Consider the following 27,947-nt stretch of genomic DNA (forward strand, 5'->3'; position numbering starts at 1 on the left):
TAGGACATTCAGTTGATGTTAGAATTGTTCTAACATGTTTGGGAAACATACACCTCTGGTGTCAGAAGTGAAATTGTTTTATAGTAAAGTGTTTAATATGAAAGTAAAGGAAATACAGAGGAGTGTTAGTGTTTTCTTACAAATATCCATGGATTTTTGATCACAATTGAAAAAACTCATCCAAAATTTTAGTATATTTTGTAAAGTGTAATTTGGACTAAAACAAGTAAATCTTTTACTGCAATGTTTAACATTTTTTCCTGATTGCTTTATAAGTTGAAAGTGAAGATGATTAAAACTTCTAAATGGCAATGCAATTAAATTAAAACATAATAAAGTTATTTGTGGGAAAATAAAAGTCACTGTCCATATGATTTTTAATTACCATTGTTGTTTTTATGACTTAGATTTACCTAAATGTTTATGCATTTCTTTGCCCATATTCCTCTGGCTCACTTTCCTTCTTCCTAAAATGCCTATTAAAAAGTTCCTTTTATGCACTTGTACTGGTGGTAAACTCTAAGCTTTTTTTTCTTTGAAACCTCTTTATTGTGCCCTCACTCTAACACAACACTTTATGTTTCTCTCTGTTCTTTGAAGATTGTTCCATTACTTCTGGTTTCCACTGTTTTTCTTAAAAAGATCTTAATTCTTGTTCCTTGGGACTTGATTTCTCTTTTTCCTCTCGATGTTTTTAAGGTTGACTTTTTGTCTTTTGTGTTTTACATTTTCAGTGCAATACAGGTAAGTGTATATCTGTCTGCTTTCTGTGGTATGCCTAGATCTTAGAATTCATGCCTTATATATATATTCTGAAAAAATTTTAGACATTTTGTCATTCTTTCCTAGAGTGATGATTAAACATGTGAGACTTTGCTGGGCTAGTCTTCATTTCTCATATACATTTCCTATCTCTTTATGCTACGGTGTGGACATGAAAATTGACAAACCCCACATAACAGGGCTTTGCCCCACCCTCTGTGGAGGAAGTTATTAAATACCAGCACACCACTAGATGACCCCATTTTTCTTAGCTTCTTTCTAGTTGTTGAATCCAGTCATAGCTTTGATTTCATTTTTAAAATGGAATCAAATGGTTCTTTTAAAGATATGTATTGTCTTTTTCAAAAAGATATTCCTTTTTGGGGTTGTGATTTGCTCTTTTATTGGAAACATTTTAAATATATTCCAAAATCTTTTCTGTTTGTTATTCTCTTGACTCACTCAAGATGGCTTCTTTTTGTCTGTACTCTTTTGTATGTACTCTTTTGTGTATACTCTTATGTATTGTGTTCATCTGGGCTTTATTTGTGTAAATCCTATTAGGTTGGATGTGAGGGTATGTACCTCCAGAGTATTTATGTTTCTACCCATTCCCAGAACTGCTTCCAAAGAGGGTACACTTTAAGTTAATTTCTTAGCTGTTTTTCTGCTTGGCCTTGCAAGTTGTACAAACTTGATTCCCAAATCTCATGATGGATGACCTCAGAAAGTGGGTTCTCATGGCTTTGTTTTTCTTTCAACAGAACCCCATTAGAGATAAATAGCTTTCTTTGTTTTCTCTCATTCCTAGCAGGTAGATTTTTCCTGATATACCATTACATTGAGGGTATATCTCTTTGAGGATTTTGCCTTCTGTGTTTGAGTCTTGATTCCAATTTCCCAACTTATTCTTGCTGAGACCTTTTCTCCTATCCCCATATAATTATGTGTACCCAAAGCTCTTGGGTACATTGATGGCAAATGCTCTAAGGATAGCTATGGCTTCACACTACACTTAACCCTCTGCTTCCCAGATGCCTCTTTATTTCTGTACTCTGGCATTTTCTCATTTTATGAGCTCAATCAGGAATTTATAAGAGCACTATCCTATACTCTCCTCAACATTTCTAGGTGTTTTTGATGTCAAGTTAAAAAAAAAAACTGCCAGAAATCATAGTTTATGCATCTTTAAAAAAAACATTTCCCAAGATTAGTACAGTTTAGAATAATAAGGATTTGAGAACTCTGATTGAAGTCTGTTCTTCTTCTTCAGAATATTCTATAACAAAAATGTTTTATATAATATACACACTGCATTACGTATTAAGTACTACTATGAGTTGACACTATTATTAGCTATTTCAGAATAGCTATTGATCCTTATTAAACACTTTATAAACCATGAATAAGTGAAAACAAAGATTGCTATTGAAAGCAATTCACATCCTCACCACCAATTTCTTTGCCAAATTTTATTTGGGTTCCACTTAAGACTTTTAGATTAATTTTATCCTAGTAACAATACTGTATGCTATTCATATAAACATGAACATATACTTTGTATAAATGAATATGTACTTCCCATAAGTCACATTTTGATTATGTTTCACTTTTATAAATTGTTTTTAGTTTTCGACTACCTACGTAACATAGGTAGATGATTTCCTTTTTTAGAAACTAAGTCAAAAAAGGTGCATTATTTTTCCTCAAGATAATACCATATAGGTTGAAGACCTAGAAGTGAAATTCAACTTTCAAAGCTTAGAATTCAATGTTCAAGAAGCACAACCATTCAGGAAATTGAGGGCATTTTCCACTCTTATGGGGAAGAAAATCCTATTGGAACAGAAGACTCTGTGATAAGGTCAGGGGACCATATGGATATATAGAAATATAAGAGTGGCTTAATTTTAGTAGAGTTTTCATTGTTTGTGTTTTTGAGGTATTTTTCTCCTGAGGGTTAAGCTGTAGTGATTCAGGAAATCTTTAGTTCAAAGAAGCTCTGTAACATAGACCTCTAGTACAGAGGACTGGTATGTTGAAGGTCTGCTTACCCCTTGCCTTTTTATTTCTAATTAACACTCATATAAAAAATATTCACATCCCAAATAGTCAACTAAAAAATATCATTATCAGGAGTTCATTCACTTTAATGATTTTTCCATCTTGAATGCAGTAATAGTTTTAAGACACAATCTCTTTACCTTCATAGGCAAATCCTTGCAAGCCAATAAACTGGAACTCTTCAAGAATTCTTACACTCACAGTGAGATTTGTAGTGACAGTTTTCAGTTCAAAAGTGCATTCTTGTTGTAAGTGGACTACATGGGATCGTCCAGCGGAATTAAGTCCAGTATCACACACGCAGCTGTACTCTGAGAAGTAATTTTAGACGTCAAGATAATGTATGTTGAAGCTGTGCAAAACCGCAATCCACCAGTGGATCATGATGCCTTTTGGCAAACTGCTGTTTATTGTATTAGTTTCTGGCTGTGCAATGATCTGGGAAGCTAAAGGATTGGAATTTGTCACTTAAGCCATTCATCCTCAGCTGCCAAGAGGTGGGCACATTCTGACCTCCGGAATTAAAGCTGGGCAGAGTTCCATATACCACCCTAGTAAGAATGCAGTCACTATAGCTCCAATAAAGACATCCTGTTTCAGCAATACAGTGTGAGGAAAACTTGACAACTATCAAACTGTTTAGATGTTTTCCAATCATTTTAGCTGAGTGGAAGTCTGTTTTCCTTTTACCTATATATAAACTAAAAAAGACATCTTGAAATGCTGTGTTGGATTTTTTCCTATAGCACCAACTTAAAAACAGTTGAACTTATTTTCCTGAATACACATAAAAAATCCTGAGCTGAGACCTGATATATCAAGTTTCAGCCTGCAGAATATTTCTGAGCTGATGGTTTATGCAGAAAATGCTGACAGATGTCGAACAGCTTCAGCACAGCAATCTTTAAGGGAGTCCTGGGCAACAGACCATGTGGCTGTTTTGAAAGTGCTAAATTCTTGTTGCTAAACAATTTTACTTTAGAAAAAATCCTGGTATTTATTACATTAAAATTTTAACAGATCTTTGGAGAAAGCCATCAATTATTCTGTAGCTGAATTTTTGGAACCTGATAGTTCCCATTTTGCATTTTCTGTGGGCACAAGAAAATCTATTAGGTTTATCATTCCAAAAGGTCAGATAAGAGCCAGACTTTCTAGAATTATGACCTTTAGAGCATAAAATGGATATCTAAAAAATTTAAATTGCTGTAGGAAGTCCCTGGAACCAAGTCCTTGAGTCTAGATGGTAAACATTTGATACATTTCTGCCAATGATCTTTCTTTGCTGGGTATTAAAATATGAGTCAGGGGAACTACAAACAACATAAGCCTGATCAGAAACAACTGAATGTTTATAAGTGTTCTACAGGGCTTCAGACTTTCCCAGGAGAGTAATAATTTAAAGGATGTCAGTGGATGCAAATGAATTTCAGCCGTAAGAAGGAAGAGGAGGTGAATAGTACTTTTGTCTCTGGGAGACCTGGAATTTCAGACGGGCTCCATTTTGGATAATTCTATTTAGCCTGCCTACATTTTCTTATGTTGATTCAGTTGGGAATGATAGAATGATATTCCTTATCCCTGCATCATGAACTGTTCAGCAGTGTTATGCTATGCTGTTAACAGCCATCAGGTTCCATGAGTATGCAGACAGATGAGTTCCCCGCTGATAAGAAAAAGATCTTATGCACTGCCTGTTTTGTGGTTTTTGTGTAAAAGAACAAAATCCTTTTTAGAAAGTAAGTATGGGGCGTTTGCAATTGTATGGGGGAATATAAAAATAAAATTTATTATTAAAAAAAAAGTAAGTATAATGTAAGACCTGAAGCTTTTAATTCTCCGTTCGGTTCTCTACATACCCCAGTCACTGATATTCTCAAAGGTAATCTTGATAACCTTACTGCATTGCTGTGCTTCTTGGAAAACTGTGTTTGCATTAATTTTTCTCTAAAACTAAATACTTCCTTCCTTCCTTCTTTAGTTATACCATGATAGTTAACAATCTTCTAAAAGTCTGAATGCTACATAAATAACCAAGTGTCACAGAATGTTGATATGCAAAGGAGAAAAAAAAATCCAGCTCTCTGGATTTATCAATTAAGTCATCAGCAGGAGGAATATTTTACCTACAAGAAACACACACACTAATGAGATAAATTGGAAAGGTATGAAAATGTGAGCTACTTCACGATGTTATTGCAATGCCAAAATGTCCCAAGACAGAAAGGCCAAGTGAGCTGCCACCAAACATGCAGAAGAAGGCCTTCTATAGCAACTGTGTTTTTGGCTTCTTTGTTTGAAAAAAAAAAAAAATGACAGGGATTAGCTGAAAGGTAATGCATAGAAATTTTTGCCTATTTGGTTTATCAACTTTGCACAACCTGAAAAAAGAACAGGCATTTTTATTTTCAGAAATATATACCAGTGAAGCATTACACATGTATCACGGGCAGAGACCACATCATGTAAACATTTACTGATTTGTTATAATATTTTGTCTGCTTTCCTCCTTCCTCCTCTGACCTCAGGACAAGTTGTCCATGTATGTGTAGATTTGTTGATTTTATGTTTCCAATTCCCCACAGTAAAGCAATGCTCTTCATGTTATTGTAGCATTAAAATGATTATGTATAGACACTTCATTCAGAAAAAATAAGTTCTGAAGGCAACAGTGCCCTTTAGCCAAACTGGCCTAAATAGCATTTATATTCTTTAAAAAGGCAATGAACATTGTCTTATTCCATTCTGTTGAATTCAACTTAAGGGATGAAAGTTTGGGGATTTAAAAATTTCTATACAGAAAATGGATTGGTAATGTATCATTGTACCCAAATTACCTTGATATGAAATTCAGAACAAAATATTTTATAATTATTCTCTATTAAAACAATATAAAAATTGATGATAACTGGGTTCAAGACTATCTCATACCACAAACAGTAGATGAAATAAAGATGGGTTACTTATTCTTTGGCAAATGAATACCACTATGTATGAAAGTTGTCTCTGTGCCTATAAAGTGACTGCACAGCAATCACTTACTAAAAAGCTTCTAATCACTTACCAAAAGCTTTTAAGTACCAGGGACTGCACTAGGGCTTTATTGATTTTATTTTCTCAATTAATCATTGCAATAATCCTTGAAGGGTATGTGAAATTTTGCAGTTTGCATATGAGGAAATTAAGGCTCAAATGGACTCAGTAATTTGCCCAGTAAGTCTAAGAGCCACGATTCAAGTCCTTGCACCATTAGAAAACAGTATGCTTTAAATGGATAACCAAACATGTGGAGGAATTGGTAGAGTATCTGAGTGGGAATGAAGTCTAGGGAAATGCACAATAAGAACTGGTATTTCTGGGGTCAGGAACCTCTGATATTAGGAGTAGTAATATTGGAAGGTTACCTAAAAAGTGGTTTGTTTGGTGAGACCTAAGGTAATATAAATAGCATTATTCATTTGCTGAAAATGCTATTGGAAGATGGGGGGTTGGTAGGGTTAATGGCACCTTTCCAGAATTTGAATTTACCATTTACCAGCTCTGTGAAATTGGATAGATTATTTAATCTCTCCAAGCTGTGGTCTCTTCCACCACAAAATGGAAATAAGAACTGTAACCTATAAATAATTGCTGTGAACTGAGTGAGGTTTTTAAACCACCAGCACAATGCTTGGCACATATTTAGACAAATGTTATTTCTCTCCTCTTGTCTTTACTTAAGTGTTTTCTGAGAAATTTCATTTGTTTAACAGATTATTACTAAGTTTTCCCCCAGATTTTCAAATTATTGGGTTCCTTGTTCATTATTTTTTCCAGTTTGCATTCATTATGTTGACCAAAATATCCTATACATGAATGTATAATAATTTTCAGTGGAATATTAGAAAGAACATGGGCACAGAAACCAGAAGCTATAAACCTGACTCCTGGCTCCACCATGTATCTATCCAATAATATTTACAGGTTAACTGATTGATAGTTGGTATAAATCTACTTCCTTTGTGAGTGATACATCGTTCTATTATTTTTAGAAAACAGAGGATTAGATTTGTGCTGAGGATTGGATTTCTTTCTCATCGTTAACATTACTATTTAATCCCATTAGAACTTGTGTTTCTTGAATCTGAGAATTGGTGGGGTTCAAAATTCCTAGAAAATTCTCAGCCTGCCTTTCTCTCTCCTCTACTTTTCTCCTCTCTTCCCCTTTTCCTTCTGCCTTCTTTGTCCTCTCTCCCAATCTTCCTCTCCCTCACTACTCTTCCCTCCCATCTCCTTCAATACACTCTAGTATACAGAATTACAGAAACAATGTGTACTTATATATTTTAAAATTATATATTTATATATTTAATTTAAATATACAAATTATTTATATATTTAATTATTTATATATTTAATTATAGGTTGCTGTAAATTCATTACCAAAAACCAAAGCTAGAACTTTTCAAATCACCTAAATCTACTAATAGTGTACCTTTTATCAAGACATCCTCCTGTCCTTGCCATTCAAGGTAAACATCATGGAGACCATCAACATTCCATTACTTTCCTTTTATTATTGTTTTATTATATCTATATGGAACTTTTAAAAAGTTTTTTTACCAGTCATTTTTAATTTCATAAAAAAATAGACTATATGTAATTTCTTCTTGGGTATATTGCTAATTCATGCATATTATTGAATGTACTATGATTCACTTGTTTGGAATGTTTTCTAAAATCTCCAGTGTGAAAATATACTACAATTTTTTCACTTGCCCTTTTTTTTTTTATATATTCTTTTTTTTTTTTTTTAAAGATTTATATATTTATTTATACAAGCACTGGGTACAGTCAGAAGCGCGGGAGTGTGAGAGAATTCACCAGAGCCAGAGCAGGGAACAAGGACCGAAGTACACTGCTGAGGGGAGCAGCGGGCGGCAGGAGAGGTCTGCGCGCCATGTGAGACCCTCCTCCAGTGGCCGGGGAGCAGCCGGGGATCGAACCGGTGCTGCAGAGGCTGCGGGCAGCTTCGCAACCCAGCGCTCAACCACTGCGCCACCGCGGAGGCCCTCACTTGCCCTTTTGATGACCATGTAGGTTGTTTCCAGATTTTACAATTATGAACAGTGTGTTCATTTCACTATAGATTTTCCAGTTCATTAATTCTTTATTTAGCTATGTTTAATTTGCTTCCTTGGATCTTTATGATTGAATTTTTCAATACAATGATTGTATTTCATTTAGATTGTATTCTATCTACCTGATGTTTCTTGTTCAACTTATAAGTTTCTCTTTTTCATTTCTTAACTATTTTAATTTCACTTCTGTGCCTAATAACACCTATTTTTTTTTCCAGTATCTTTTCCTTAGTGGCTTGATTTCATTGTCTGTTACTTCTTTTCTTTAGAGAAGTAGTAGCTTCTTTCTATATGTCAGTTTCTCCTTTGTTCCTTGTGAGCTCTTCATTTTCCTTGAAATTCTACCCAAGACAGTTATTCAGCGTTAGGGTTAAAGTTGCAATTTTTTCTAGAAAGGATTTATGTTTGCATCTGCTAGTTTCTCTGAGGTGTTACTAACCCAGGAAAATTGTTCTATACCTTAGGTTTCAGAGATGTGGTGTGAATTCAGACCTTACACTCAAATGAGGACAGATTTATAGTTTTATAGACTAACAGTGGATCGTCACCACCACCCTCCTTCCATTTAGTGCCATGGTCAATAAAAGACTGTTTCCTTTCTTTGACCTTCTGGATATTGGGTTCACTTCCAGTATAATCTCAGGTAAGGTTACAGGTGTTTTTATTGTGCTAGTCTTGTGTGTCAGTCTCCTATAAGACTCCTTACATGTGCTGGGAATGTGCTAAGCTTTATACCTCTTTCCTGGTACTTCTTTGGCCACCATAATGGAAGCTCAAGGTCTCCAAAGCTTGGGTGAAATCCTAGGATGAAAACACCTCATATCGCCCAAGATTCCTGCTTTCACTTCATTTTCTAATCACTGTGGAGTCTTTCCTTCCAATCCATTTTGCCAATGCATTTGAAAACAAATGTATATATTACTTTCAGCATTTTAAGTCTAATTATGTGAATTCATTCAGTTATGTCCCCATTTCAAAATTTATTTTTTTACTGCAACAGTTTCTTAGTTTCTAGTCCTGCATCCTAATAGATTTGCCTATCTTAATAAAATATAGAGATGATCCCATGTTTAAATTTCTTCCATATTCCATAGTGCTCTCAGGATAAATTTCATACTCTTGACCATGGCATGCAAAATCCAGTAAGATTTGTCCTTTGTTGACCCAGGCCACTCTTCAGCCTCCACTGCTCATCTTCACACAGACTTCATGTAGTCACAGTCATATACCATCAGTTTCCCCAATACACTCTCATTTCTCTGAATTTTCACTTAATATTGTTTCTCTGCTTGGAATCTACTCTCTTTCCCCCAGTTGGCTCTCTGATTCTTACTTGTACCCTTCAAAATTCATCCCAAAGTCACTTTCTTTTCAAAGTCTTTTCTTATTCACATCTTTGCTTGAAATTATGCATGATTTTCTGACTTCCCTTCAAGAAAGAAAACTGAGAGATAACTTTTTATTCACTCTGCCTTACAGATTTTTAAAGCTTGGCTTATTACCGTACTACTCTAAAAGGCTTTGGAATCAAATTAATAGGGAGAAAACCGTTAGTTTACTTAGGAAGATGCTAACACACAGTTGTCTGAGAACTATTTTGTCTTCAACATTATTTTCTCTAGCATAATCAATTTCCCTTTTCTGAGGGAAATTCAAATATGAATCAAGTTACAGCTGAGAAAATACCTTTTGAGAAACAAATATTTTTTAAACATGATGAAACTTAAGCTGTGTGTTTGATTCTTTTGGTGAAAGAATATGGAGAGAGAGTTGACTGTTAGAGTCTCAGGCTAATTCTGCTGAGTGTTCTTCTGGGAAGGGAATTCTTATTCCCTCTAAGAATGGTATTATATTTAATTTTCCAAGATATATTTTTAAAGGATGCCAGTTTAGCAAAAATTCTAAGCACATCTGATTTGGACATGAGACCATACAAATATTAATCATTAACAGACAATGGAATAAAACCTTTATAAGATCGTAAAATATAAAGTATCCTGAAAAGTTTTGGTGTTACTATACTTCATGGACTATATGTAAAAGAATGCCAATGTTTTTAGAAAAGCAAATTTTGTGTTCTGCTTCCACATATCCTTTTGTGTATGCACACATAAGTAGGCAAAGTATTTAGAATTTTGATGGCAATTTTCTCAAAATTTAAACCATTGCCCATTAATATTTTGAAGTAATCCCTAGTCTAGTTCCAGTTCGAGCCAGGTCCCATCATAAAAACACTGTGAGAAAGGAAACAAACTGCAGAGATTCCATTTGGCAAATCAGGGGCCTGTAGATCTGACTGTGGTTCAGCCTCTGGCGCCATCAGTTGGGCTCAAAATCAAAAGCTGTGGAAGGAGGTAATTAGCAGGGACTCTAGACCACTCAGTTGGCAACAGAAGGCTTCTTATAGCCACTGGGAAAGCGGGTGGGAAGGGGTTCAGAAATATTCTCTAAAATAACATTGCTCCTTTGGAGTGGATGATTGCAATTAGAGGACTATTTTCATAGAGGAAACAGTTGATTTTGATTAACACTCATATTGACACCTTTGTTAAGGTATCAATATTTAATTAGAATAAAAGAACACTCATCGTAGCTTCTTATTCAATAAGGAGACTAGAGTATAAGACAACTGCTTTCTACCCACTCACAAAGATAAAGGGTAATGTGACCAGGGCATAGCGACCACCAACAGTTCTTGGTGAAAAAGGGCACGATTTCCTATCCCATTAATTCCAGCAGAAATTAAACCAAGGAGAGGCAATTTGCCAAAGCAATGAAAATGTAATTATGTAGGTCACATTCAGAGGTTAGAGTCCTCTGAATCTTGCCTGAGTAGGCTGGTAGTTTTTTAAACTTGAGCTTTAAATGGAAAGAAATTGGCTACGTTCGAGTCACTCCATTTGGCTATAGATGTGATCATTTACAGATGAAGGCGAAGCAGACTCGAAGTGGAGAGAGATGAGAAAGAAGACTGGGTTCCAAATTGACCAGCTGAAGGAAAGTTTATATTTTAAAAAAACAATCAGTTGGTCGGTGACTCATGGGGAAAGAATTCTTAAGCTTTCTTCAGGGAAACCCCAGTAAATAACATGTATAATAAAATGGAGATGGTGTTGTCTGTTTTGTTGGGCCGTTCAGTCCACATAAAAAACCTTTTGGCAAAAAAGGGAACATTCTGAACACGATTCTCTCTGGGAAACCCCCAAACAGCAAGAACTACTGTGGCTTCCTTACAGTTTTACAGAATACTTTGTATCTCAGACTTGCATGTGGAATAAAACTTGGAATAAATGTGGAAAAAAATCTGCTTTTTGTTACAGGGTTGAGGATTTTTCAGTCGGTTGCTTCCATGATTCACACTGCACTCCACTCCTCTGAAACTCAAAACCACATATCATAAAAAGGAACACTGGCTCGAGTTAATTTTTCTTGCTTTGTCCCTAGGAGAACCAACTGCTCGAAGTGGGCCCCACACGACACACCAGAGAAATGAATGAAAAGTTCTCGGCCTGCATCGGTTTACTGGAATATGGTGTAAATCATATACTTTAAAAGAGATCTGGAGTTCTACTTTTTTTCCCCTAATGTGGGATTTAACTGACATAATCTATAACAGTTTCAGTTCCTCTCTTTTTAATTAGCAAAAGCTTTTGGAATTTTGTTGTTTTTGGTTTCTAAGAAAATCATGCAAAAAAAAAAAAAAAGTTGAGCAAAATAAAATGTGTTTCTAAATGATTAAAGAAAGCCCTGTTTGTTGGGGATAGGCATGGTCAAAGCTCTGTACTCCCCAACCCCCTACCCAGAATGCTTTGTTTAAGCCACACGGTGTCTAATCAGCGTGTCTTTAGATTATTTTATGTTAATTAAAATTATGGTTAGTTTCAGAGGTTAATGTATACATGTGCATGTGGCTTCAAAGCCTTCCCAAATGACTGGCTGAGCTCCCTTGCCTTGGGCAGGCCTGATCTGTGATAAAACTGACCACATTAAACCAAGTTTATTGCTATGGAATTTTTTTTTTTTTAAACTCAATTGAGAAAATACACTTTGCAGGTTTCTTAAAGAATTTCTTTTAGGATCCCAACAAAGGTAAGAAGAAGTAAGAAGAAATGTAAAAGGAAAGGAACAAAGGAACTAGGTCCTATCAGAAAAAAACAAACCAGCTTCCTCATTTACTGAGGCGCAAGGGGTGAGCCACAGAACAACAGAGCAGGACTGCACACATGCACACTTCTCTCTCTCTCTCTCTCTCACTCTCTCTCTCTCTCCCCCCCCCTTTCTCTTTTAGCAAACTAGACAAGCAGGAATGATGTAAGTAAGAAGGTTATTTCTCAGGCTGCCTTCACCCATCAGAGACTAAGGTGTTCCCTAGGGCAATCTAAGCAAGTACACTGGTTCCCTGCAGTGGAGTAAGATTCAGGAAGTTGTCCTAAAATTTGTCTTAATACCAAGTGTTTGTTGCCCATTTGGGTGCTTTCACCCCTAATAGAGTGATAAAATCTATTTCAAACCACAGTGTTTGAATGGAACAGATAATCTACCAGACCAGGGCACCACTGGTTCCTGCGCAGATGAATGTCTAAAGCTGATAATAGTGCAAGAGGATCAATGTAAGAGTGATAGACAGAGATGCATTTTCTATGTAATGTGAACTAATACAAATGTTTTAGAAACATGCTGCCAGAAAAATGGATGGGACTAGGTAACAGTTTGGAAAAAATTTTCAAGAATAGTATCTTCACCAGTCCCATACCCCAAACCGTACTTCTGACTGTACCCAGTTCATGTATAAACAAAAACAAACAAACAAATAAATAAATAAAACATGCCTCTATTTAAAAAAAAAAAACATATATAGCAAATGCAAACTTTCAATACTGTCAGAAGTCAGGAGGAAATTTTAGTTAAAGTAGAATCAAAAACAATTCTAAGAATGTGAGTTTTTTGTACATCGAAAGGAAAAATTTAATGTAACAAAATATTTCACAATCAGAGGTTAGCCTCAACTCTCCTTTAAAAACAACTTAATTTTCTATGTAGAAAAACAGGTGACTATGAACATTATGATCAAATAACACAAAGCATGGAAATCATCAAAGAGGGAAAAAAAAATGAACATACCTTTTTACAAGTTCTTTAGCAGAGTAGTTGTAAAAAGCAAAAATGTAGAGAGAGCAAGCAAGAGAGAGAGAGAGAGAGAGAAAAAAAAACTAAAACTACAAACCTATACAAATAAACTTTCTACGATTTATATGTGTCAAGTTCAGATCCACTTTCACCCTGGATTCAAATCCAAAATGAAGTACTGATTATACACCTCGGCTCATCTGGAAAACTCCCTGCAAGTTTTCAGAGCTCCTTAGCACAAAAGTACAAAGAGATATGGTAATGACTTCCCTGAACAAACAAATATACAGAAAAAAGTGAGTTAGTTTGCGCTCTTGGGGCATACCCGGTGGCCTGTGGCTGCTCTGATCCTGTGCCATGAAGAAATGTATTAGGCCTCTCTAGATCTTCCTTCCAGCCTGGGAACCGCCAACAGTCATTTTCAATGAGCAAAGGCAATGACTCCCCACCATCAGTGTCAGAGTTGCGAACAGAATCCATTCACAGGCTCCCCAGCTACTGGCAAACGACTTGCTATTGCTCACAGCTGACAGGGACTGAGGAAGGGTGTGATTAGAAAGCTGAATTTCTGGCAAACCTGAGGTAAGGTGTGATTCTTAACATTTTTCATTTTACCTCACTGGCTGCCATTAGTACTTATGGATGGTCATTGTAAAATTATAGAGGTTATCAAAATTACCCTAGCACCTTCTTTCTTTCTAATACACATTCCGAAGGCCCTTTCTCTGATATTCACATTTAGAAAACCTGGGAGTGAACCAGGGATTTGCATTTTTAACTATCAACTTGGGCATGTCTGCTGTAGGTCAGATGGACAACATTGAGAAACATTGAGCTAGAGGATGCTCTTGCTCTGTTTTGCCTACTCTGCGAGAGTACTCCCCAGTAAGCACGGATACTACAAGATGGTGACAGGTAGTTTTTTAAAAATAGGGGAATGCAATTTGATAAAGTAAGTTCAAGAACTACGATGTCAAACACATTTATATGTTTCTTCACTCCAGAACTCTCCAAAATGTTTAAGTGCTAGTGTACTCTGTGTCTCACCAGAAAGGAGAAAAGGATGTAAATGTAAGCCAAATGTTTTTGATCATTTAATCTCCTTGTCTAAAAAGGCAGAGCATACTCTGGAAATGCTGCTGCACCAAATTTATATGTGAGAAAATATGAAAGCAGAAAATTACTGAGGACGATAATCTATAATACCTAGATGTACAGGATCAGTGGGAGTATGTATGGGAATACATGATCATGGAAGTCTGAAGCAAAGACATAATAATGAACAAATGCTGAACATAAAAGCCAAGCAGTACAGCAGTAGGGAGCCCAACTGATGACTATCAAGACATTAGCAAATAGAAAAGTCCTTGGTAAACAGGAAGCTTAGAAAAGAAGTGATATTTGGAGAACGAGAATGATATTGTGAGTCAGAGTAATCATTGGATCCAAAATGATGGCAAAGCTTTAAAGACTGCGCAAGTACAAAAAATAATGGTGGCTATAGCCAACATTTTTGAGAATTTACTCTGTTCCTGGCACTGTTCTATGTACAGCACAAGTAGTAGCTTATTTAGTTTTTTTTTTTTTTTGCTGTAGGGATTATCATCAAATCTGATTTAACAAATGGTGAGAGAGGCTCAGAGAAATTTACAGAAACTCTCAGTTATTAAGTGATAAAGCTGGGTTTTGAGCTTCTTTGTCCCTCTAATCAGAAGGGTTAATAGATTTGCAGTTAAAGAAGACTATCTGAGTAGTAGGGTTTTGTTTTTGTTTTTTTAAGGAAAGGGCAAAAGATCAAATTGGCAAGGATTAGTAAGAAGGTAAAAGAAAAACAACAATATTCATTACAGATTAAGTTACAGATTATGGTTAAGTGAGATATTGGGAATGTGAATTGCTCAAGCTTTGAGGAAAGTAATTTGGTGGCAGGAATCAAAAACTATAACTGCTCACTTCCTTTAATGCCAATTTCAGCTCTACAAATCTACCTGAAGGAAATAAGCAGAAATGTATATAAGGAATCATGCACAAAGGGACTCACTCAAAATTTACATAAAAATTAGATTAGATTGAAATTGAAGATCTATTTTAAAAAGATCATGAACTCTAGATTCAAAACTGGGTTTGAATTAAATCCTGACTCCTTCGCTTATTAGATATGTGATTTTTGGCCAGTTGGCTAACTTGACTAACCCTCTTGTTCTTCCTCTCTAGAATGGAGAAGATGATGTTTACTTTTCAGTAGGGATTCTCAGCAGCAGTCCTATGAACCTTTTAGATAAGATAATTCTTTGTTGGAGAGGGCTATCCTGTGACTTAAAGAATGGTGAGTAGCATCCATGGCTTCTACCCACTAGCATCTATCTACCCACTAGAGATTCCAATAGCATCTCTCAACCCAGTTGTGACAATTAAAAATGTCTCCAATCATTGTGAAATGTCATTAGCTCAGAACCACTGCCTTACAAAATTGTTGTGAGGATAAAATGAGCTAATTTAAAGATTGTGATGAAAGGAAAGCCAAAAATAATTGTTTTTTTTTTTAATGGGAAAGCCAGGTAGAGGAAAGAAATAGGGTAAAAATACTCACACATATATATAATATACACATATGTACATTCACATACACATATTACTTATATATGTACATATATGTCTATTTATAGACATTTGTTTATAGGCAGAGAAGACCAATGGGAGAGAGAATAAAATCCGAAAAAGTACAGTCTTAAATCTCTGCTGAAGACATCGCCTTGACAAAGAGAAGGACCATCCCCTGACCTGGGAGTGTAGAGAGAAAGGGTGAAGAACTAACTAACTAAATTCTGAGGGTTTTCTTTTAGGTAGTAATGTTGTTGTCACTATTTTGGAATAATAATGAGATATAAAAAGTGCTTTTTTCCCCATGGTATTTAATTTGTTGATAGAGCTGGGAGTAAAGTTCAATCAGATTTAAGTTATACCTACCTGGGGAGAAAAAAAAAACCCTAATAATCTATTTCCCTAGGATTTTATTGTTTCTAACTGAAGAATGAAAAGTACGAATAGTTGGGCAATGTAAAATTTTAAATGTATGATGGCAAACTGGTTACAGTTGTTTCAGGTGAATCAATCATGGCAACCAGGTTAATGGTTCAAGATTTGGGAAACTATTTCTTCTGTTCTATTGTTACTAACTTTCCCTTTTCTATTCCTACTTTTTTGTCCTGATTTCCTTCCTTTGCAGTGTTATTTACTTCTCCCCTCAAAACTCTATGTCAAAATTCAGTTTCTGACTTGTTTCTCTATCATTTATATTAATTCACTGAATCATTCCATAAATATTTACTCACTTTCTATTATGCCCCAAATTCTAGGAACATAAGTTAACAAGGCCATAGGAAAATCTGGTCTTCCTGGAGTCTGAAGTACAATTGAGACAGGCAATAATCAAATAATAAACAAATAAATGTAACATACAGCAGAATAGCACATAAATTATCAATACACAAAATTCTGTCAAATCGGTACCTAATGTTCCCTGTCTAGTATAAAATTTTAAATAATGCTTTTTCACTATAAGTCTTCCTTGACTTACATTGACGCTTGTCCCAATCAGTCTATTGTAATTTGATAATAATGTAAGCCAAAAATGCACTTAAAACACCTAACCTAGCGAACATGACATCTAATCTACCCTATCTTTAAGATGTCCAGTGTATTCTGGACATCTTATTTTAGATAGCAGTTGGGCAAAATCATCTAACTAAAGTCTGTTTTATAATAAAGTGTTGAATATCTCAGTGACTTCTTGACTACTGTATTAAAGGTGAATCACAGAATGCTCTAATTCAAAATTCAAATAGGACTTCTACTGAACATGTATTGCTTTAGCACCACGATAAAGTCGAAAAATTATAAATGGAACCACGATAAGTCTGGGTCTCTGTATTTGGGAGCTCTTCCTATTTCTTAAGCAGTTGTAATACACTGTCTTTGTTAAAAAACCTATTCCTGGACCACAACTGCCATACCACTTAATAGAATTCAAGCTAAACTGGGATGTCTACCACTCTCTGGTATATTTGTATTCTATGAATCAGTAATACTATACATTTTATACTTTTATGTTTCTATAATTCATTATAACTATCAACATTTCCCATGAACTGGAGATGTAAAATTATTAATAGTCTTCATAAGACTTGGCTTCTATAACTGACTTCAGTAATTTTGTCACATTTGAAGAAAATCAATGTGTGCTTTATGCTTCAGTGCTGAAAGAACCCTACCTCTAAATTGTATGTGCAGTTGATGTGGGTGGTTTTACTTTGGGGTCCAGATGTCATGACTATATTAAAGGGAATTTTGAAAAAATTCGTGATTGGCAGCAATACATTCAATATTTTAGTCAAAAACTTTTCTACTTGACAATCTATGAATCAAATTTTGAACCATGTGGAAAGGGAAGAAGGATGATGTTTAGGTTGGAACATTCAACAAGTTTTCTTGATAAAGACTCAGATTTTAACCATACCTTACCAAGTCTATTTTTATATCTTGTTCCAATGCACAAGTATAGAAATATTATAACTTTTTCCTGATTTTGTGTGTGTGTGTATAATTCCAATTTTGGAATAGGCTTTGGTGGAAGCATATAAAAGTTACCCAAATTTATAAAAACTGGGTTTTCTTATTTAATGAAAGACATATGCTTGCAAAAAAAAAAAAAGTGTTTGTAAAGGCAATTCTTTGTAACATTCACAGTCCTCGACCCTAAATCCCTTGCCTAAGTATTCAAGCCCAAATATGAAAATCTCTTCAGTTATTGTCATACCTTCTAAGGGTAACCAGCAAATCAAAGGGCAGAGAATACTTTTTTCATGTGAGGAAGGAGATAGTGCAGAAGCATAACAGAAAGTACGGACCACGTATATTCTTAGCAATCTGAACAGATTCCAGTTCTTCAACCAATTCTATGTGAATTGGGCTCTGTTTATGGAAATCTGGGTCCATTTTGGAATGTATTTTTCTCATGCCTAAATAGATAGTTTTTTGTATCTGATGTAAGCTACATATTTCAAGTCCATTAAGATAAAGGGTTTAAATTTCGAACCCAAACTCATCATAATGAAACTTCTAGAATCATACTTGATGTAACATGTTTTCAAAACAGAGGTAGAAAGAATTTCTTTTATTTTGGGGCAGTTGTTAAACTAGTTCCATTTAAAAAAATCTCATAAAGCACATGAAAAGATATCTAAACTACTGTGAGAAAATACACATCCAAAAATCTATGAAGTAAAACATGATTATTCCCATTATTTCTCGAGGGTGAGGTCACTTCCTTTTGAATACGCTAGAGGAAATGTGTAAGTCCCAAGTTCCCTTCAGAAGTCTCTGTGCTATCACTAAGAGTTTTCTGAGTAATGGATCAATTTTTGCTTTCTTATAGGGTTTACTTGGCAAGATTAATAAGTTTAGAAATATATTATAGGGCCTCCCTGGTGGCGCAGGCGGTTGAGCTCTGCACTGTGAAGCTGTCTGCAGCCTCTGCAGCACAGGTTCGATCCCAGCCAGCTTGGGAGAATCCCACATGGTGAGGCAGACCTCTCTTGTCTCACCCGCTGCTCCCCTCAGCAGTGTATTTCATCAGTCTGCCTGTTCTGTTCCCCGCTCTGTCTCTGGTGAATCCTCTCACCCTCCCACGCATCTGGCCTGTACCCCAGCACTTGTATAAATAAAAAATAAATCGTTAAAAAAAAAGAAATATAGATTTCAACTCCTCAAAGTTTTCTGTCTCCATTTGAACTATCCTTTCCTTTACTGGACTAAGATTAAAGTCAAGGGATTCAAAAACCAGACATTAGCAATGCTCTTTTAAAACTGATTTGCTGAAAAAGAACTAGAGGTTTATTGGTGCTGCGATGATTGAGACAGGCAATTCATGGAATGAAAATAAGACTTTGAGACCAGTGAGTTTCCATCCTTTCCTTTTACTCTAATGATACTCTTACTGGGTTACACATACATTTAAAAAAAAAAAATAGATGCAATCTCCTAAGTCCTTAGGAAATACGTTTGTTGAACTTCTCTAAGAAAATCATAGAGAGGATATTTATGTATTGTTCAAAGTAAATAATGCTGTTTAGAAATATTTTAGAAATATTTTTTCAGTCATCCATTTAAACAGTGAGAGAAATGCACATTATGGCACTTTACCGCCTGCTCTTTTCACCCACCAAGATTATAATACACAGCAACAACAAGTTATTTCCAGGTTTGAAGATGCTGTTTCATCCCGTCTATATGTTTTAACATGTGACCAGTGACAGAAATTTAGTAGTTGAAGGTCTGGAATAAGCAGCAAGATAAATTAACATGGATATAACATCTGTGCTCTTCAGTGCAATGTGTTTTGGTGACATTTGATTTGGCACACTCTGACTTTGCAAATGACTTCTAGAATCCAATAGGTCACCAAAATAAGTACTCAAGGTAATTACTATTTTTCCCACTTATGGAGGCTCAAAATGTCCACTCGTGCCAAATGTGTTGGAAAATCACTGGACAAAGTATTTTTAGATGTTGTAAAAACAGGTGTTTAAATCAGATGTTTCTTCCTTCTTCTCTTAAATATCAAAGTCCTCAGATATGTATAAAATTAATGCACTTAACGTAACTCAGTAAAATTTAGTTATTTTTAAATTTTCTTTTCTCATGGTTTGGTCCTTTTCAAATGCTCCTTCTTTCAATCAAGGGAGTCACTTCATAGTTCTGCTAGGGGGAAATATAAAAAAAACTTTTATTTTAAAAAGACTTAATTAAGGTGATTGTAAGTTTCTCTTTCAAAGATAATGGAGACTCTTAAGAGATTAAATGTAACTTTTCTCTACAACTTAAAAAAATTGAACCATTCATTCTGAAGCAAGTATTCTTTTTAGTTTTTACTTATTTTTCTTCATCAACATAATTAAGAACTTCAAGAGCTCTTGTTATTTGATTCATTATATTTTAGGTTTTTTCTCTAAGCTTGCCTATTTGTTATCAAGGATACTTAGCCAAAAATCAAGTCTTTATTAAATTTCTAGAAAAACCTACCAAAACAGGGTATCAAATTAAAAAAAGGAAATAAAATATCTTCTCACTAGGACAAAATATGGAGACTACTTTTTACCTGGAGGCCTCTGTTCTAAAAATGACATTCTGAGTTACATTCATGCTCAAAAAACCTATTAAAAAAATAAAACCTCCCTGTTTCTGTATATATTATTCACATTCCCAAAACTGACACAGGAAGTCCTAAATTCTAGTCTTCCTAATGAAGACAGTGATTTGGAATACATGGTCCAGGAAAACCCCTCTAAAGAGGAGACAGACTCTACCCTAAGCAATTTAGGATATCACTATGCCAACAGAAAAACATTTTCAAAGGGAAAAACAAGTAATGGGTCTGAAGGAAAAAATTTTCCTGAGAAACTGTGATCTCTTCACAAAAATGAAAACTTGCTTTTTAAGGAGAAATAACAAAATACATGTAATTGTTCAAGGGAGAATGAAACTAGGTGTTTTGTTCCATCATGCATTCATAATATAAACTGAAATGTGCATCTTTTGAAGAAATTTGTTTGCTTGGAGTTTACAGGACTAGCTCCCAAAACTTTAAGTGTAATTCAAAGATGGATGAAGCAGATCAATTTAACTGTCACAGAGCAAAATGAATAGTAGGGTTGTTGCATATACCACAGAATATGTGTGTGTATGTATAGGTGTGTGTGTACACTATGTTTAATGTATGAAGGGAGATAAATCCATCCATTCTGTTCATCTACTAAAACATTAATTGAACAGGCTTCCTTCCCTTTAGAGTCTGGTTAGTATCAAAAATAATAAAATGCCATTCATGAAATAAACAATTAGCCTTTGTGAGTCTAAAATGAATCACCTTTTACAGCTGGCTCACGTATATGGCAGGCAACAAGTCAGGTATGTTGCCTTGGGGACAACTCAGTACAAGCATTCCAGCGTCAAAGGGAAAAAAGAATCTCATATTCTCCTTTTGAAGACTCCAGCGCTATACTCTGGAGACGCACAGCTTGTATTCCAGTGTTTTCCATTTAAACTGAAATTCTAGGCTAAAGGAAAATAGCATGCAGATGTGCTGTTTGTGATTTGAGGCAGCTCTTTCTTGCCAGAGTCCATGGTCAGTAAAATGAGCATATTTTCAAAGTATTAGCATTGTACTTTTTTTGCAAGCTATCACTTATTCAGAACATAAACAATTAAAAATTAAGGCACAGGGGCAATAAATACCAGCACCTCCAAAATAACTGCTTTAGAGTAAAAAATCAAAATGGTAAGTGCTGTGTCTTTGGTTTTCTTCAACCAACACTCTAACCAGCACCCAAAGACCCCCATAGCACTGTCTCCACTGTTCATGATACAGATGGTAACTGGGTACCCAGAGGCTCTGGGGCGGGGGGGGGGCTTTGGTATTATTCTGGAGGTGACCATAATGAGCACAAGTTCAGACATTTTGAGTTGTATTGTTCATTGTATTATAATTTATTTGAGTATCAGTAAACTGTATTAAATTGAACATTTTGTTACACAGAAGAACTTGATCAAACAAGACACAACAAATGGATGGGCGCTGCTATGGAGATGTGTTTTCTCTTGGGAATTTTACAAATGAATCACTAGAGAAAAAGTCATCAGTGAATCACTAGAGAAAAAGGCAAATGATAGAAGTCTCCCAAGTGGTCTAAGGGTTAGCACCTCCCCAAAAGTGACAGCACTGATTCCCTGATCTTCAGTATGGAGAGCCTTGCCATTAGAGCACTAATATTTAGCTTAGTGTACTTTACAAACAAACAAGAGATGCAACGCATGAAATTCCAGAGAGAGAGACTGAGTGTAATGTAAATGAGTAATCATGATCAGGATGTTTACTACTCACAAATTAAAAGACTTTATATGGTATAAGAACTAAAATGTGGGTTTTTATCCTTTGTCCAAATGTTTTTCATAAGAGTGGTAGTATTAATTAGAAATATATTCCCTTACTTTGCATAAGAATTCTTTCATTAATTTCATAGGTTACCTGTTGTTTTTAAAAATGTGAACTATCAGTGAACTGAGTTCACTGCTTTGCTCCTTCACAAATGCCTATCTTGTACTTTTCTTGTATTATTTTTAACTTTATTAAATATTATTACTTGGGTCATAAGCGGTTATTCAAAATATAAATTTATAAAGTGACACATTTTCAATACCAACCATTTATGTCAGCTTATTCCATAATAGCACATTCCATCAAATTAAACTGCAAGATTTCCCACATTTGTTTTACATTCTATATGTATGGCTTATGAACAGCAATTTTGATGAATTCCAGCTGGTTTAAATATGCAGGCAAACCCTTATATAACAGATTCTTTTCAATTCTTATTGTATTCAATGAGGTCCATTTTAAGTGGGCCACCTGGTAAGAAGCACTAATAGTTCTCCATAGAAAAAAGAGAAAAACAAATCACCCCACTAAACTTAAGACCATTTCCCCTGACTACATACATTACTATTATATAAATAATATTAAGTGAAAAGTAGTTCAAATCTTTTGGAAAAGTCGAATCAAAATTTAAACCAACCAGCAACCCAGTGAATTAAATTGCTCATTGATCTATTTTAACAACATTAAAATAATTTCCATCATTTGTGTGTGTTGCCTGGTTTCACAAATCTATCATACACATTTCAGTCTCCCCCTCCACTCCCCACACCCTCTGCTTCCATCCAGCTGGAATACATCAAGGACACAGAAGCCAAGTCAAATGTTGACCCCACCCTCCTCCATCCATTTTAAGGCACCTTCAAAGCCAGAGCACTGATCTAGTTCAGTTTCACCAGCCATCCTGCTAGTTAAGACTCCAGCCTGAGGTTTTATAACTGCACATTAACATGAGAGCTTTGATTTCTGCTCAAAAACTTCAGCTGCACTGGGTTTCATCAGACTGTTGTACCTTTCTGCAGAAGAGTCCTCATTATTAAATATTCACAATTTTTGCTTGCAGTGTTGATCCTCGTTCCTTAAAATATCAACCCCTCTGAATTGCCCAGTAAGCAACATAATATTTGAAGAACATATTTCCCTTCCAAAAGGTCAAAACCGAGCAGCCATTATGGCAGTCCAAACATGTTTTCCCAGACATGATCATACCCTGTGTCATTTGTGCACCGTCACAGACAACAGTCATTTCAACGTACACAGAGACACTCTTGCCAAGACACACGAAAGAGGGGAGAGGGGGCTGCAGAGGCAGAGAAGTTACAATAGGACAAAGAACTTACTTTGTTGTTCCCCTGTGCATGTAGCCGCAAGGAAAAAAGCAAAAAAAAAAAAAAAAAAAAAAAAGAAAGAAATATGTTAAACATAAATTTATTTTAAAATTATGAGGTTTTTCATACTAGACCAAAATCAAAACAAATAATTTAACTATTCACTGACATCCTATATGTACACATACAGCACCTGGAGCTCATGGACAAGTCAAAGAATTCCTTTATATTAAACAAAATCATATATTTATAACAGCAGAAAATGATGACAGAGATTTCCCCCTTTCTTTCTACTTGAATACTTGGGGTATGGGAAGCTGGCCAAAAAGCATTGGTTTGAATTGGTAATAAGTGAACTGTTAGCATGAAAGGCAAAGTATTTAGTATGTCAGCTTGCCCTTTCCTGACAGCCCCTCCTCCAACATGCCAAGCGGTGGAAAATTTCATCAGCCAATGCATTTTTAAACAAACACTGCATCCTTGGTTTCAAAGAAGGTGGAAAAAAAAAGGGAAAGAGCAGAGGAAAGGAGTGGGTGGTTCTGGGGAGACAGGGTAAGCAGACCAAGTTACGACCTCCATCTGTGCCATTCCTTTATTTTGTAAATTATGAATTTTGTCTTGGGTTGGTATGGGAAATGAAGACTGTATAGTGGGGATGCTGCCAAAACAAACACTGGTCCACATTCAAGAAAATGGGTCTGAAAAGGTTAGTCACAAGAATGTAGTCATTTCTTGAAGGGTCAATGTGGATAGAGACAGAGAGTAGCCAGCGACAGGCGGCGGGCAAATGGCTCTCCTGTTTCAAACTGGAGCTGCAAGGGTATGATTTATTATCAAACAATTTAACTCACATATGGCTTAAAAAAATAAAAGTGGTGATTCATTACTCCCAGGGCAGCCCGAGTCCTTGCAAGGTCAGATCCTATGGGGGAGACGTGATGGGGGTATGGGCAGGGAACAGAGCTGAACTCTTCCCACAAGGATCCCAGAAGGAATTTCTCACTGAGAAGCAGAGTTGAAGGGAGCTGTTAGGGAAGTGTGTGTCTGTGGGGGAGACGGAGCATAGGTTGGACCAGAGATCTGGCATTTAGCTTTAAGCGAGCAAGTGGATGAGAAAATGATATATAAAGAGTTTCGGAGAGTAGTAGGGTATTTTCTGGAAAACAATGACAATTGGTGACTCTGGTAATTAAAATGATTAATCCCAGAACCATCATGGCCATACTATTTCATAAAAACATAAATATGAAGACACTGATAAACTAATGCAGAGAAGCTTCTTGGCATTGTGAATTGTCATAATATAACAGTGAACATCATTGGCTTAGTGATCCATAAGTCATGATATGAAAATGAATGAAGGGGGAAAAGAGTTTTTCATAAAGAATAGGTTGACTGTTAATAAAGACCCTCACTGAGAATCTTATCAGGAATAAAACACTGTTTTGGAAAATAATAGGACCCTGGTAAACTCCAAAGAAGAGAGATTGCATTGCTGCAAATACCTCAAACAGATGGAGTTCACTGCATTCCACAGCAGTGCAGCTTTTGATCTACCAAATAAGTTTCAGGAGTTCAACCAAGTATTTTTGCACATTAGGGAATGATTGGCTTCCCTGCTCGAAGGCAGATGGTTCTGTTTGTAGTGGCAACAGTGATGTCACAGAGCACCCCTTAATCCTTAAATAGGAGAAACCCACAAGTGGAGGACATGGTGTGGCTTTGACATGTCTTATTTTCTTCAGTCATTTCCCAATTGTCTATTCTGAGAGAGGCATAACCGTCATGAATGGTGAACTGTAAATGTTTTATAATAATTCCCTCCACTACTCTGTGTAGAACAATTTATATTTAGATCCCTGAAAAGACTTTCATTGAAGAATAACTAAGTTCCTTTGAAACTGGTCATGTAGCTGTTCTGAGTTCTGTGGGAAGCACTGTTGAGTAAGCTAAGAATAATGTGATGTGTAGTGAGCCTAACTTCAGGCATCTCCAGTCTTATATTATCACTCAGCTGAATATAAATGTACAAGAGTAGTCATCCCCACATTAAGAAATATTTAGGGAGCTCTGGGGCCATACCTCTTCTCCTAGAAGATAAAGAGATCCTCTCCTATAATTGTTCTTTGGGAATTATAGTCTCCCCCGAAGGAATTTTTGAAGTCCCAGAAGGACTTCATTGTAAGATGGCCTCAGTCTCCCACGCAGTCTTAAAAACAGAGGCCCAGTAAAGTTCTGCAGTCACTTTTCATCTCTTAAGAAAACATATACTGTAAAGGAGGGCACCTATCTACATAGCTCATAGAAACCTCATAAAAAGTTCCAAGGTGTGAGGCTTAAGACATAGGCAAAGCTGAATTTTGCACCCAATGATATCCAGAGCATGTGCAGATCTGTGGCTTGCTTTCAGCTGGCCAGCAGGTCTGCCTATCACGGCAGGGTTGTGAATTCTCACTGCCTCCCTTCTGGCATGGTTTCTCCAATCACTCCTGCTTCACCTAAGGTCCCCAGGCCAGTCTCTCCACAGGGCAGCATTACCCAGGACTCCCCTAAGCAATTCAACTCCCTCAGTCAATGCTGGGAAATTCTCCCCCACATGTCTAAATCCCACTGATAGCTACCAAAGAAAAGGGAACTACTCAACTGGGAATTACAGCTTCATGAACACCTTGATGATTTTCAATAATAATAACAATGCACCCATGACACTGAATATTCAGCTGTAGTCACAGCACCAAGCTGTCTTCATCTAATCCTCTAAAATCACTAATCATTGTTTCTTTGATTTTCAAGAAGAATAAACAATGGGAGCATTAGCTAAGTTGCCTGAGCAGCACAGCCAATAAATGGCAGGGTCGGGATTCAAATGTGAGTGAATGTGACTTAAAATCTACCTCATTTCACTGCATGCAAATGTTCCAAAGAGTTTGAATTCTTTAGTGCTTGCATAAGGCATTATGTGAGACTACTATGCCAGAAAAATAAGTTATTTGTTATATCACATTTTGTAGACATTAAATCAAATCCATATTTATTTGTATTTGGACTTATAAGAAAACATTTATATATGTATGTGTTGGTAAAATAATCTTTTATAAGTTCTTAAATTATAATCTATACTGATAAACACACAACACACTCAGATACATGCTTCTTATTTCTGTCTCATCAGTAAAAAAAATCAATTCAATTGGAAACATCTTCACTTTAATACTGTAAAATCCTTTATACTTATTTAGCAACGGTAAACATTATCATAGGTTAGAGCTTCAATTTAATGGCCAAAGGAAATAGAAATAAAAGAAGAAAAATTTGCTAAATCCAAAATCAGAATTAAGTATAGCTTTAAAATACTGTGGCCATTCGGAAAGAGCAGATGATTGGTAAAATGCTAAATTTGTGGCTCAGAGAGATTATGTGTAAGTTCACAGAGTTAATGGTACAGCAGGAAACTGAATTTAGGACTCTTCCATTTTAGTCCACACACTATACTCAGAAAAGAGGCCTACATTTCAATTTAGATCCAGAGAGATTAAGAGACTGAAGGTAGTTAGAAAATCACATGGAAATAGAGTCAGACTGGTATGTTTTATACAGATATCCACTGCAGATTTATCACATTATAAAGTAATTATTTATTTGCATGCCTCTCTTCCACTTTACTTGGCGCTCCTATGAAATAAGACTTAATTTTTTAAAAATCTTTGAATTGCTAGAGTCCACCATAACAGTGATGGATGAAGGTAAGGAAGGAAGTAAGAGAAGAGGATGGAAGGAAAGGAAAGAAAGACAAAATTGTAGAAAACTCCAAGAGAAATAACCTAAGAGAAAGAAGAAACAGGGCAGCAGAACATTATGATGTGAGTGACATAAAAACATTCCATCATATGGAGGTGATAGGAAAAATTGGGTAGGGAAAAGCACACCATAAAAAAGTATGCATAAAAAACCTTAGTTGAAAAAATATTTATCTAAAACACTATTTTACTCATATTTGAGTGAATACGATTTACCTAATTGGAGTCAAATTTATACAATTTTTAAAATGATCTATGTGGGATTGTTTTACAGTCAAAATAGAGGAGTCTTGCTCAGAAACTAGATTGTTTTGAGTCTACATTCATGTTGAACATGACTAACAAATGTTTCATTATTAGGGTTGTGATTGACTGATTTGCTGTTGACTCAATGGAAAAAGCAAAATAATGCATTAGAAGTCTAAAAATTTACTGAGAGAGACACATCTGTTGTTACTGTAATCTGACTTATTCTTTAAAAATCTTTTAAATTATGAATAACTGTACCTAAAAGCATTCTGCCTCCTAATCTAAGAGTGTTCACAGAGTGGAATGTTTAGATAAGCATTCTACTTGAATTGTTTTCAGTAGTTAGCTGCCATTTAAACATCTGAAAGTCAAGCAATCGTGTAATATAACCTAAGGAACTACACAGTGCAAAAGAAATGCAAATATTGTTTATGATGAAAACTGAGAAAAGCAACGCTCATGGCATACAGCCAAGTTTAATTTCCTGTCATCTCTTTGGTATGTAGTTTTA

General features: G+C 35.6%; 1 protein-coding gene across 6 annotated transcripts in view; it reads right to left on the minus strand.

Moving 5' to 3' along the window:
* The window catches only part of DNM3 (dynamin 3), a gene marked incomplete at both ends in the record, with an annotated part of 492,105 nt that overhangs the window by 60,241 nt on the left and 403,917 nt on the right, over window positions 1-27,947 (minus strand). For 3 of the 6 annotated variants that reach the window (XM_084251016.1, XM_084251014.1, XM_084251012.1), the window contains one exon: window positions 23,403-23,414. The exons of the other annotated variants lie outside the window; for them this stretch is intronic. In XM_084251016.1, coding sequence (XP_084107142.1) covers window positions 23,403-23,414 — 12 coding nt within the window. The remainder of the gene's footprint in view (window positions 1-23,402; window positions 23,415-27,947) is intronic. 6 annotated transcript variants of the gene reach the window in all.

Source organism: Talpa europaea (assembly GCF_964194135.1).
Source record: "Talpa europaea genome assembly, chromosome: 12".
Taxonomy (NCBI): domain Eukaryota; kingdom Metazoa; phylum Chordata; class Mammalia; order Eulipotyphla; family Talpidae; genus Talpa; species Talpa europaea.